The 14,092-nt window shown below is 51.0% G+C and overlaps 1 protein-coding gene across 1 annotated transcript in view; it reads right to left on the bottom strand.

Annotated features, from left to right (window-relative positions):
• Positions 1-13,340, bottom strand: part of IL6R (interleukin 6 receptor) — a 53,868-nt gene extending 40,528 nt beyond the window's left edge. The window contains exon 1 of the mRNA XM_058309753.2: positions 12,835-13,340. Within this exon, the coding sequence (XP_058165736.1) occupies positions 12,835-12,919 (85 nt within the window). The 5' untranslated portion in view covers positions 12,920-13,340. The remainder of the gene's footprint in view (positions 1-12,834) is intronic.
• Between the last annotated feature and the right edge of the window lie 752 nt (positions 13,341-14,092).

Raw genomic sequence — 14,092 nt, 5'->3', positions numbered from 1 at the left:
GGCGAAAGAAAGTACAGCCTGCAGAGGAATGGTGCCGCACACATGGAGAGCTGACGCAACAAGATGATGCAACAAAAAGAAACACAGATTCCCGTGCCGCTGACAACAACAGAAGAGGACAAAAAAGAACACACAGCAAATGAACACAGAGAACAGACAACTCGGGGGCGGGGGGGAAGGAGAGAGAAGTAAATAAAATAAATCTTAAAAAAAAAAAAAAAGAATTATGATGTAACTGGGCAGTCCTATGTATATATCCAAAAGAAATAAAAGCAGGGACTGGAACAGATAGCTGCACACCAACGTTCATCACAACATTATTCACAATTGCCAAAAGATGGAAGGAACCCAGGTATCCATCAACCAATGAATGGATAAACAAAATGTGAGATATACACACAAAGGAATATTATTCAGTAGTAAAATGGAATGAAGTCCTGACACATGTAACAACATGGATGAACCCTGAAGACATCATGTTGAAAGAAATAAGCCGAACACAAAAAGACAAAGACTGTATGACTTCGCTGATATAAAATAATTAGAATAAGAAAATTAGTAGTCAGAAACTGAAATATAGTACATCGGGAGCTGCGGTAGGTGTAGGGAATGGAGAGTAATGTTTATTTGGTATAGAGTTTCTATTTGGGGTGATGGAAAAGTTTGGTGGTGATGATAGCACAACGTTGGGAATGTAATCAGCACCCCTGAATTATATTTGAATGTTTTAAAAGGGGGAAGTTTAGGTTGTATATATGTTACTAGAAAAAATAAATTTAACTCTAGAACCGTACAAACATAATCAGTGTACCTTAATGTAAACTATAGTCTATGATAGTCTAATTATGATAATAGTTCCATCAATTGTACAAAGGTACCACACTAATACAAAGTGTTAATAATAGGGAAAACTGCGTGAGGGGGGCATATGGGAACTCTCTATTTTCTGCATCATTTTTCTGTAAACCTACATCTTCTCTTATATATATTTTTTAAGTGCCTCCAGCTCTGACACCCAACCTCACTCTCTCACAAGATCACCCCAACACCTGGGCCCATGGAGTCTCGAGAGGACGCCCCTGCTACCCTTACGCCCAGCCTGCCACCGTCCTGCTGGCATCTGGGGAGAGTCGAGACCACCAACTAGAGCAAGCAAGACACGCAGGCTCTAAGCCGTGGTCTGCAGCCTTCTCTGAGCCAGCTCCCAACCCCACCTCTGCCTCGAGCCCCTCTTCCTGGATCACACGCTCCTGCAGCGGGCCCCTGCCTCCCCCTTCTCCAACTGATGTGTTTGTACTTCTCGTACCTGCTTGTATTTGTCTTGTATTTGGCGGAGTCAGTATTTACCTTGGCTGGGCCTTCTGCCCCATCCACGCCACACACTCCACACTGCTTGGACCGAGGGCCTGCGCGGTTTCCTCTGCACCCATGGAAAGGTAATGCTGGGTGCTGACTCAGAGGCCTGCGTGTGTGCTCAGTGCCTCAAGAGAAAAACATCCAGTCCTCTAGGGAGCACCAGAGATAATCACCTGGCTGCGGGCCAAGAAAGTCTGGCCTGGGTCACCTCTCCAAGATTATAAACTAATTAGAGGAAGAGATTAGAGGAAAAGATATCTAATAAGGACAAACAATCCAACTCCCCCACCCCCACCTAGTCCCAAGGAGGAGACTGAGAAATAAAGAGATTAAAGGCCGGGCCCAACACGGTGGTGAAGCACTGACACCCACAGACACAGATGCACACAAAGACTTTTGTCCAGAGAGGGGCTGCAAAAGTCCTTCGGGATGCGAGGAGGAAAGCCACGGGGCCAGTGCGCAGGGGTGCAACCGGGTCCTAGAATCTCCTTCCATCCTTCTCCACCGCCGCTGCCTTCCCAGGCGTCCCACACCAAGGGGTCCTGCCCACCCACCCCTGGACTAGCCAGGAGGCTGATGGGAGGAAGCGGGGGACTGGTGAGAGCCACCCCCCCTCCCAAACTGCATCCCTCGCCGCCCCCTCCCTCGCCACCCCCTCCCACTTCCACTCTCCCAGCGCCTTGGTGACTGGGGGCAGTTTACCCCTTTAGATAGGAGGAAGCAAAGCTAAGATTAAAACAATCACAAGGTGGAGGTGAGGCAGGGAGTGCCCGGAAGGGGACACAAGGGAGGTTTCTGGGGGCTGGTTATGTCTATTCTTTCTTGTTTGTTTGTTAAGATTTATTTTATTTATTTCTCCCCATCGCCTCATTGTCTGTACTTGCTGTGTCTGTCTGTCTTCCTTTTAGAAGACCAGAAACCCAACTCAGGACCTCCCACGTGGCAGCTCAATCACTTGAGCCAAATCTGCTTCCCTGTTCTATTCTTCATCTGAGTAGGGTTCTGTGGATAAATTCATGTGTGAAAATTTGCCAAGTTGTTACATTTATTCTGTGCACACTCTGCTGTGCATGTTATACTGCCATGTCACAGCTTTATAAAGGCCCCAAAGCCGACACCTGCATTCCCACAACTCTCCATAGGCTGCCCAAGCCCGAGCATACCCCCCACACACTGTCACCTGCTTGTGTGCTCACACATGCACACGCACACTCGCACACACCCAGACCGGCCTGCCTCCCTCCACACCTGGGTGTAGGAAGGAGGTGGTAATGGAAGAGGAGCAGGCGCTGTGACACTGTGGAATGGGGATGTCCAGCTTCCCTGCCCCAAGGCCCCCAGCCCACCCCCCGTCATAAATAAGCCCCGTCAGGCCTACTATGTTCTGAGATGGGAAGCCTCAGCATTATAAAGATGTCAACATTCCCTAAGTTCATCTCTAAATTTAACTTTACCCCAATAAAAATAGCAAGGGCCTCTTTTTTTTTCCTCTGAAAACTAGGCAGGCTGATTCTAAAGTTCAAATGGAAAAATAAACAAACAAGAACAGCCATGAAAATTCCAAAAATGCAAAGAAATGGGAGGAAAATTAGTTAGCCCTACCACACTTTAAAGCATATTATAAAGCTAGAATAATTAAAACAGTGCAGTGCAGGCACACGAATGGACAGATCTGCGGCAGAGGCTAGCAAGTCCAGAATAATAATAACCAACAGCAGCCTTGTCTAAATGTTCCTTACACTCAGGCGCTGTTCCAAGATGCTGCAGGGATGACTCGATCCTCCCTAAAGTCCATTTTACAGACAAGGAGGCGGAGGTTATAGAGCTCATTAAGAGTGAGTCTAGAGTCAAACCCAGGCAGTTGTGCCTCTGAATTTGTGCTCTTAAGGATTTATTATACCAAGAAATTTCAACCCAGGTACGGGCAGAAATCTGGTAGATTTTAAAAGTAACTTTTAAAATCAGTGGGGGAAAAAGGGGTTATTCAATGAACTGTAAAGGGACATTGGGGGACAATTGGGGGGAAAAAAGTTGGAGCCATACCTCATAACACGCTCCATGACAAATTCCAAACAGATCAAATATTTAAAGGTAAAAAGAAACTCTCAAAAGTACCAGGAAAAAATAAAAAGAGAATCTTTTAAAATAATTTTGGAATGCAAAAGATCTAAGTCTTACACAAAACCTAGAATCCATGAAAGAGACTGATGATTCAATACTTTAAAGACAAACAAAAAAACTACCCTCCAAAAGGGTCAAAAGATAACTGATAAATGGGTGAAGAATATTCACAGATTGTATCATAGATACAGGACTAAATTCCTTACTATGTTAAAAGCTCCCATAAATAATAAGGAAAAGAATCCAATAGTGCTATGGATATGAACAGATGTGTTACAGAAATGGATTATACAAAAATGCCTCTTAAACATAGGAAAAACCCTACAACCTCACTCAGAATAAGATAAACGCAAATTCATTCTGCACAGATACCATTTTCTGTGTAGATACCAGTTTATAACACACTGTTTGGGCATGCATGAGTGTGACACAGGCCCCGCTTTGCTGGTGGCAGTATAAATTGGTGCGACTTCTAGGGAAGACAGCTCTCAAAATTACAAATGCACGTGGATTTTGACCCAATGATTCTCCCTGGAAGACTTTATCCTGCAGATGTACTTAACATGTGTGCAACATGAGGGAGAGTTACTCCCTGCAGCACTGTGACAGCAAGACTGGAAAAAATGAAATGTCCATGAAAAGGGACAGGATAAATACACTCAGTGCATCCACATAAGAAATACACAAAAAGATGAGAGGAAATTCTTAAGTTAATATAAATGAATGACTTCGTTCCTAGTCCATCTGGAGCAGTGGTTAAAGAGCTTGAGCCCAGGAGTCAGACAGTTGGATATACCCGCGTTCCAACCCCAGCTCAGGCACTTACTAGCTGCGTGACTTTGGACTCGCTTCTCAAGCTCTCTAGACCTCAGTTTCCTGTCCATGAAATGGAAATAACAACACCTACTTCAAAGTGTTGTGAAGATTACATTAGCTAATTAATGTAAAAACCTTAGCATTATTCTCAGAACAGAACTCCCCGATTAAAACAGGTGAGCGATTGTAATTATGCCCGCTGCATTAAGTGCCTTTTTCCCCTTCCCTGTGTGAAAGTCTTCATGCCATCAGTCTCCCCTTCTCCCCATCAAAACAGGCTCTGAGAAGTAACGCAAATAAGGAGCACTACTTTTGTTTATCACACCTATTGAGTGCCTGCTTTTGTCTGTCACAGCCTCAAGAAGCACAGGCATACCTTGTTTTATTGTGCTTCAGAGCTACTGGGGAGGGGGGAAGTGGAGGGGAAGGACACGGAGGGCAGGTGTTACAAATTGAAAAATTGAAGGTCTGTGGCAACCCTGCCTGGAGCAAGTCTATCAGCACACTTCTTCCAAAAGTATGTGTTCACTTTGTGCCTCTGTGCCACATTTTGGTAATTCTCACAACATTTGAAACGTTTTCATTACTATTATCCATTACGATAATCTGTGATCAGAAGTCTGATGTTCCTATTGTACTTGTTTTGGGGTACCACTGTACCCATCTAAGACGGTGAACCTAACTGATAAATTTTGTATGTTCTGAGTGTTCCACCAACTGCCGTTCCCAGACTCTCCCTCTCCTAGGGCCTCCCTATTCTCTGAGACACAACGATATTGAAATTAGGCCATTTAATAACCCTAGAATGGCCCCTAAGTGTTCAAGTGAAAGGAAGAGTCACATGTCTCTCACTTTAACTCAAAAGCTAGAAATGATTAAGCTTAGTGAGGACGGCATGTCAACAGCCGAGCGTAAGGCTAGACCAAACAGTTAGCCAAGATGTGAATGCAAAGGGAAAATTCTTGATGGAAATGAAAAGTGCTGCTCCAGTGAACAGACAAATGGTAAGAAAGTGAAACAGCCTTAGTGCTGATCTGGAGAAAGTTTTAGTGGTCTGGATAGAAGGTCAAACCAGCCACAAGGTTCCCTTAAGCCAAAAACCTAATCCAGAACAAGGCTCTAACTCTGAAGGCTGAGGAAGGTGAGGAAGACACAGAAAAAAAGTTTGAAGCTATGAGGTTGGTTCTTGAGGGTTAAGGAAAGAAGCCATCTCCATAGCATAAAAGGGCATGGTGAAGCAGCAAGTTATCCAAAAGATTTAGCTAAGATAATTTATGAAGTGGCGACACCAAACATCAGAATTTCAATGTAGATGACATGGTCTTCTATTGGAAGATGCCATCTAGGACTGTCCTAGCTAGAGAGGAGAAGGCAATGCCAGGCTTCAAAGCTTCAAAAGACAGGCTGACCCTCTTGTTGGTGGCCAATCCTCATTTACCATTCCAAAAATCCTAGAGGCCTTAAAAGTTATGCTGTACCAACTCTGCTGTGCTCTATAAATGGAAACACAAAGCCTATATGATAACTCATCTGTTTACAATATGGTTTACAGAATATTTTAAGTCCACTGTTTAGACCTACAGCTCAGAAAAGAAGTCTCCTTTCAAGATAGTGCTGCACATTGACAATGCACCTGGTCACCCAAGCCCTCTGACGGAAATATACAACAAGATTAATGTTCTTTTCATGCCTGCTGACACAACATCCATTCTGAAGCCCATGGCTCAAGGAGTCATTTCAACTTTCAAGTCTTACTATTTAAGAAATACATTTCATAAGGCTATAGCTGCCATAGACAGTGATTCCTCTGGTGGGCAAAGCAAAATGAAAACTTTCTAGAAAGGATTCGCCATTCTGGATATCATTAGGAACATTCGTTATTCATGGGAGGAGGTTAAAATACCAACATTAAGAGGAGTTCAACATTTCAGTGCAGGAAGTAACTGCAGATGTGTAGAAACAGCAAGAGAACTAGAATTACAAGTGGAGCCTGAAGAAGTAACTGAATTGCTGCAATCCCATGATAACATTTTAATGGATGAGGAGTTGCTTCTTACAGATGAGCCAAAAAAAAAAAAAGTGGTTTCTCAAGAGGGAATCTATCCCTGGTGAAGGTGCTGTGAACATCGTTGAAATGATAACAAAGGATATAGCATATTATATAAACTTAGTTGATAAAGCAACAGCAGGGTTTGAGAGGATTGACTCCAATTCTGAAAGAAGTTCTGTGGGTAAAATGCTATCAAACAGCATCGCAGGCTACAAAGAAATCTTTCATGAAAGGAAGTCAATTGATGCGGCAAACTTCACTTGTCTTTTTTAAGAAATTGCCACAGCCGCCCCAACCTTCAGCAACCACGGCACTGATCAGTCAGCAGCCGTCAACATCGCCCCAAGACCCTCCACCAGCAAAAAGATTACGACTCACTGAAGGCTCGGGTGGTGGTGAGCATTTTTAAGCAATGAAGTATTTTTAAATGAAGGTGTGTATGCTGTTTTTACATTATGGCATTACATGCTTGGTGACTACCATATGGTATAAGCATAACTTTTATAGGCACTGGGAAACCAAAAATCATTGACTCTCTATGGCTGGTCTGGAACCAAACCCGCAATATCTCCGAGGTATGCCTGGATGCCTGTGTTAGTCTCCCAGGCTTCACGTCATTAAGTGATTTGCCCAAAGGTGGCCCAGCTGGTGAGGTGGGCAGCCAGGAGACAGGCCCGGGTTGCAGGCCCCCAAAGTTGTTTTTCTCTCTGCTCCACCAGCTGCCTCTCTTGGAGACAGAGAGGACTCATTTAGAGAGACATGTGGTTACAAAATATTTCCCTGATGGAAAGTGTACGGATATGGAGGGGAGAGGAAGGGGTAACCATGCAATGGCTGAAACGCACACTGTGGCCTCTGCGGTCCTTCTCTACTTAAGAGAAGGCAGCAGGCACTTCCTGGGGCAAAAGGCCAGTTGTCTCTGTCACCCCAAATATGTGTGGTGTTGGTGAGGCTCTAATGAGAAAACTGGGAAGTTTTTGGGAAGGGTGGGGGTTGTTGGAGACACACGTGATACCATGGAAAGAGCCAGGGTCTGTCACTTCCTTGCTGTGTGATCTTGAGCGAGGTATCTAACCTTTCTGAGCCTCAGTTTCCTCTCGCCTACTCAAAGACGTTGCTTCCGCAATTCTCGCCTCTGTCAACATTTTTTTGCTCTCTACCAGATCATGCGAACAGGTTATTTCACTCATTAAAAAATTCCTTTTCTTGATCCCTCTTCTCCAGCCTGCAAATAACTCATTTCTTTAAAAGGGTTGCCTATCTGTGCAGTCTCCAATCGCTGTCCTCCCATTGTTTTGAATCCTCTCCCATCGGCCTTTGACCCCCAGCCCTTCACCAAAAGTACACAGATCAAGGTCACCAACTGTGGGACTGTTGCTAAATCCACTGGTGTAGTCTCAATCTCCCTCTTGCCTGACCTCTCAGCAGTGCTTAATGCCATCGATTGCTCCCTCCACTGATACTGTCCTACCTTGGTTTTTGGGACACCAGCTCCCCTGTGTCCTACTTCCCTGGCCTCACTCTCTGTCGCCCTGGCTGGTTCCTCCCCGCTCTTCTGGTCTTGTAAGGTTGGCATAGCCCGGGGACCTCTTCTCTTCTCCCTCTCCACCTTCCTCCAGGTGATCTCAGCCATCTCAAGGTTTGAAATGCCATCTGTCTGCAGACAACTGTCGGATTCCTATCTCAAGCTCAGTCCTCATTCTCAAACTCCAGGTTCCCATATCCAACTCCTCTCAACGTCTTCTCTGGGGTGGCTAATAGGCATCGCAGTCTCAACACACCCACAATTGACCTGCGGTTATCTCCAACAACACCTGCTTGCCCTGCAGCCCACCCATCTACACACAGGGGCTACCCCTCCTCTCACATCAGGCCACTGGGAACAGGCAGTGAGATGGCGGATGTCCAGCTCCTAGCACAGTTCTTGGCACCTAGCTGGTACCCAACAAATGGTAGCAATTCTTGTTGCTATCATGTAGAGAGGGCAGACCGAGGGATGCTTTTCAGGAAAGGGAGTTGGGAGATAGAGTGGGACCCGATGAAGAGAACAGGTGGTGGGGAGACAGCTTGGAGGCAGGGAGTCGCCCCCCCCCCCCCCCCCCCCCGCCAAGGTAGCACCACAGGGCAGAGCTGGCAAGGGCTGGGGGCAGTGGGGGAGACAGCTGAGGTTCAGCTACAAGTCAGGCCTGAACCCAGGGCCACAGAAGTCCCCTGGCTCTGCCGGAGACTCTGGAAGCTTCGGATCTCCAGTGAGGAGGAGAAGGCAGTGCACAGACATTAACTACCCCAAGAAACTCCCCCCAGGGCTTCCCTGAGACAGAGGGTCTGAAGGTTAAGAGCCCCCTTTGCCACTCCAGTCCTCCGAATTCACTGGCTGTTAACCACACAAGACAACGTTTAGCACTTCCCTGCTCAGTTGGCCTCTAATGGGGCTGAATGGCTTGCCTCTTCCAGGACACCCCCAAGATTTTCCAGGGCAGAGGACACCCGTGTGACCCCAAAGACCCTCAGGTAATACCAGGCCTGGTAATAAAGAGGAAACAAGAATCTTCTTGCCTAAGACGAAAGTATAGGGAATCCCTAAATATTTTTCCATTTCCTTCAGGCCTTCATTCAGGTATCACCTCTGCATGGCCGCCCCCCACCTCCCCAACTGAAACATCAGCTCAGCACCCGCCCCACCACACACGTCCCTGGCTCCCGCCCGGCTTGTTTTTCTCCTTAGCACTCGTCACTATCATACTATATCATACACATCTAATATATAGAATACGTAATATATTAACTTATAGTCTACTGATTATCTCCCCCACTAGAATGAAACCCAAATAATTAGCCAGGGATTGGTGTGTTTTGTTCACTGATACAACTCCAGCTCTTAGACTGGTGCCTAGCACACAGTAGGCACTCAAAAAAAATTTTGCTTCGAATGAATGATTAGCTATACTTATTTAAGCTCTGGGCACTTCTCTGGACTCCGTATGATACCTTACCTAGCTCTTTTAATCTTCGTAACCACCCTGCGAGGAACTAAAATTATTTCTATTTTCTAGATGAGTCTCAGGTTAAATCACTTGCCTAAGGTTACGTCACTTTCACAACGGCAGGGCTGGGCTTTGGACAGAGATGTACCCCGCCTCAAAGCCTTAGCTGTACAAGGCTAACTGTGTTCAGGTGGAAGAGAGACGGTCTGACGAAGGATAAGGGAAGGGCACTAGAAAACCTCTGGATAAAGCTGTTTAGCGCTCTAGACTATTGCCCAGGGGAGCTTTCCGCAGTGACATACCTGTCCTATACCCATGCTGTCCAATACAGGGGCCACTAGCCACAGGTGGCTATTTACGTTTAAAATCATTAAACCTCCATCAAATTAAAAATGCAGGTCCTTGGTTGCACTAACTACATTTCAAGCAGCGACCACATTCGACCAGGCAGTTCTAGCCCTTTAGGGCTGGCTTGGAAAAGCAGACTGGGTGGCTGGAAATGCTGGCAAAGGGGAGAAGGGGAAGGGGCGCTCGGTGACAGCGGTGAGTGCCTACTTTACTTTGTGTGGCCCTCATGAACACCCTGTGAGGCGAGTGTCCCCTCAGCTCACAGAGAGACCGAGGGTCAGAGCCACGGGGCCACCGTGCGTCGCTGCCTGTGTACCTGGGTGCTCAGTCAGGGGAGCCCCCAGCAGGTTGTGCCAAGCAGGTTAGAGACTCCGGGTTTTCTCAGCCCCTCTCAGAAGGATTTATACGCGACCATTTTCAGACTCCTTGTAGGGTGGAGTCTGGTTTGACAATTCCACCCGGGCCTCCCAGGCTTTGCACAGACTCCGTGACTATTTGCTACAATGAATAAACAAGGGGCAGAGCCAGAGGCAGGGACACTTTTCTGGCAACAGTTCGATGGGGAGGGTTTGCAGTTCCTCAATCACACCGCTTCTGAGCCAGTCATCCTCCAACTGCACAGGGCATTAACAATCACAAGGGGCATCTTGGCGAAAAGGACTTTTCCCGGGCCTCCCGCCCCATTTGGTAAATCGAGGGTGGAGGCCAGAATCAGATTTCTGTCCAACTCCATTCACGGCTCCCCCCCCATAAAACACACACCCCAACTCGGAGGCAGCTAGACCCAGAACTACCCTCCTGAGAAGGACTGATTTAGGGTGAGGCTAGGAATGTTTGTAGGCATTGGGGGGCAGGAAGAGGTGGCCCTAAAGGGCAACTCGGAAGTCGAGCCAGGGCTTTGAGAGACTTGAAGGTGTGCATGCTTGTTTTCTGTATTTTCGTGCATTGCAGAAGAGGGAGGGAACCTGAGTCATCCACAGGCCAGGTTCTGCGCAGCCAGGCCTCCCACGCCTGCCACCAAGAGCGGGCACCAGCCTAAGTCCCCAGCTGGTCCAGGCCCCAGGGCTCCCGGCCGCGCCGCCAGCTGCTGATCCCAAGGAGAACACGCCTCCCGGGCGATAACAGCCCCACGGCCCCGGAAAGCCTGCGGATTTCCCCTCTAAGCCAATTCTAGCCTCTGCTACCCCCTCTGCCCCTCACTTCCCTAAAGCGAGACCTCTCACAGTCATTTGCTCCATGCTTCCTGTACAAGGTCTTTATTTGTACTCTCAAGTTCGTGGGCTGAGTCTGTGTGGGTGTGGGAGGGGAGCCGGGTCTTTTCTACTTCCCTGCATTTTCCTTTGGAGCTGGGAGGGCTTTCACTTCCTCCCCAAACTCTCAGTTCTGCCTTTCACAGGCTGCCCGGCCCTGGGACCGCCTTGCCTGGCCCCTCTCCAGCACGAGGGGAAACAGGGCGCTGACTGCACAGCCCCCTAGAGCCTTGCCACCACCTCGAAGTGAAAAGGAGCCACCGCCACAGCAGTCACCTCCCTGGGGCAGATGCCCTGGGGGGTGAGATTAGCAACAGAGGCCTTCCCAGCAAAGGAGGGCCAGTTCCCTCGGGGGCTGGCCTCCGATCTCTCTGCCACCATCTCTCTGCCACCGCAGGTGCCCAAGCCCCGGCCTCCACTTGCCCTCCCTCGGCCTCTTCGCCTCTTCTGCCCCTGTGTGTAGCCAGTTGAGAGTGACACGCAGCTTGCCCCCGGGTACTCCCCGCACCCCAAGCTCCACCTGCTGGGCTAGTTGCACCTTTGGGAGTCTTAGGGATCTACCACACTAGATGGAGCACAGAGCCAAGGGAGGGCAGGCCTCCATCACTGGGGCCTGACAACCTCCCATCCCAGCCACTCTGAACCTCCGTCTCCTTTGTTGAACAAAGTTATAATGAGATCAGGGGGAGAGAGGACTGGAACGCAGTGTTAAGCAGGGAGCCCTCAATCAACACGACTGTTTCTGGCAGGAGCAATAAACGTGTGCTGAAAAAAGGAGCCACTTTACTTTCCTCTGCTAACTGCAAGGACCACAACTATCTACTCCGAAAGCAGAGAGCTGCAGGCACTCCAGGCTCTTGTTCCAGAACGTTACTCCCAGCGGAAGAGATCGAGCTGAGGGTGTTCGCCCAGGCGAGGGCAGCGGGTCACCTCAGCCATCTGTTCCCCCAAGCCTGCCTGCTGCCCCCTTGGTTTTCCACTGTCTCATCCAAGAAGCCCGCGGGGCGCTATATAGTAAACCTCTGGCGAAGCCGTTGCCCGCCTGGTCGGCACAAGAGAGCAGACACAGGGCTGGGCATGGGGCCAGAGCCCAGAGCAAGGCTGCTGGGCAATTACAGTGAACACGAGCGTCAAGTGCCTACTGGCCTCACCGCCCCCCACCTGCCCTTATCTGGAAAGGGAGTCCAGCGGGTGCCAGCCCCAAGAGGTCCCAATCCCGTGCCAGTCACTGCGCTCAGGTGAATTCCCAGGCTGGGGCATGCGGCTTGCCAGAGCCCGTGCTGCTGAAGTGAGCCCATAGGATGGGGAGGGTCCATGACTCAGCGCCCGTGATGTCAGTCCCTTCACAGTCAGGGCTCTGTCATCCACAGAGACACCCAGGGAACTGGGGGGGGGGGGCCGCGGGGGGACAGGGTGGCCCCACAAACTGAGGGGCAAGGTGGACGCTGGGAGAAAAGGCGCCCCAGGCGGGAACACAACCCCTCCATTGTGCGCCCTCCCCGCCGCCAGCTCCCCTAAGAGCGACGCGGGGCGCAGTTGTTGAGAGGTTCTGGTGGGTCCTGAGAAGAGGACGCAGCAGTGTTCAGGATCAGCTCATCAGTCACGGTGCCGACGGCGCCCCGAGTCCGGGACGCTCCCGGGCCACAGGGCAGTCCCGGGGAGGGCGCGCGGGGCCGAGGGCGCAGCACGCAGCAGGGGAAACCAGCGACCGCCCGGTCGGAACAGCTGGATCGGCCCAGGGCCCACACCTTGCGCCGCGGTAACCCAAGCTAACCACGTTAAAGGGGAGCCGTCACCCCTCCTTTCCTCCTTCCTGCCGTCCCCCACCCCCACCCCGCCTTCCCTCCTGCTGCGGCCACGGCGGTATCCCCCACCCGCCAGCTGCCCCCGGTGCGCCCGAAGCTCTTACCCCGAGCGGGGCAGTCCCCGGGAGCCAGTGCCGCCCCCAGGCAGGCCAGCAGGGCGGCCAGCAGCGCGCGGCGGACGGCCAGCATGCTTCCTTCTTGGCTAGCGCTCCATGAGCGCCGGCAGAGGCGGGAGGGGGTCCGCGCTCGGGGCGCGGCGGCAGCGGGCGCAGGCCTCCAGGGAGCCCCGACCCGCCGGGGCCGCGCGCTCGGCACGCACTGCAGGTCCCCGGGCTCAGCGCCTCCCCCTGGCCGGGTTCGGTGTCAGAGCAACTTCCCACTTGATATGACTCAGAGCAGCGGACGGTCCTGGCAACGCAGGAAAACATTTGAGGAACTCGCGCTGGAGCGTCGCTCGCCCGCCTCAGGGTGCGGTTACGAAAGCCCGAGCGGATGGCGCAACAGCCCCGCGCGCCGCCGCCCCGCGCGCCGCAGGGGGCGGCTTCCTGCCCGCGCCGCACCTGAGCGGGGCAAGGGCGGGGGACCCTGGCCCCGCAGCGCCGAGTCCGACGAGCGCCCCTCCTCCCCGGCCTGCAATTGAGCGGAAGGGAGGCTGAGACGCCTCCGGCTCGGTTTTGATTTTTGGTTTCGCGAACAAGACGACAGCTGTGAAAGTCCCACCTGGCGAGGCCTCGGGGAGGCGACCTGCCGCTGGCAGTTACAGTAAAGCAGTGGTTGGCAGCCCGGGCTGCCCACTGGGGTCCCCTGGGCAGTCCTCAGCACTGCCGTGTCGGGGTCCCCCGCACCCCCGCCGCAGGGATTCTGATTTAATCTCTTACTATCGTCAAGATAGGTTTTCTCCCTGTGCCCTGCTGGGTTCCCGCGGGCTGTAGCAGAGGCAAAGAAGTAGTTTGAGCTTGGGAGTCAGGCGGCTAACCTGGGGCCACATCCAGACCTGCCATCTCGCGATCCCTGACTGCTGTGCAGAATGTTGGAGAGCCACAAGAAAGCCTCGACAGGACAGCGCGCTTAGGAAGATCCCGGGAGGCGGTGGCTAAGCCGCCGACGCAGCGTCTGGCCTGGGGTGCTTGACGGATGTCGCCCTCCCGGCTTGGCAGATAGAAGCTGGCACTTGGCCTTCAGGGCCTCTTGAAAGGGTCCACCGAGGTTCCCCACGGGGCGAGAGCTGATAGCGCGGCTTCAGAGCTGAGTTTGGAGGGAAAGTAAAATGCTGAAATGAGGTCTAGACCGACAGGCCTCTGGATCACTCGTGCTGGCTAGACAGGAGCCCAAGGGCTGGGACCAGGCACGGAGGACAGAGCT

The sequence above is a fragment of the Dasypus novemcinctus genome, chromosome 13 (assembly GCF_030445035.2).
Source record: "Dasypus novemcinctus isolate mDasNov1 chromosome 13, mDasNov1.1.hap2, whole genome shotgun sequence".
Taxonomy (NCBI): domain Eukaryota; kingdom Metazoa; phylum Chordata; class Mammalia; order Cingulata; family Dasypodidae; genus Dasypus; species Dasypus novemcinctus.
The sequence above is the reverse complement of the archived record's forward strand: the minus strand, read 5'-3'. Positions and strand labels throughout refer to the sequence as shown.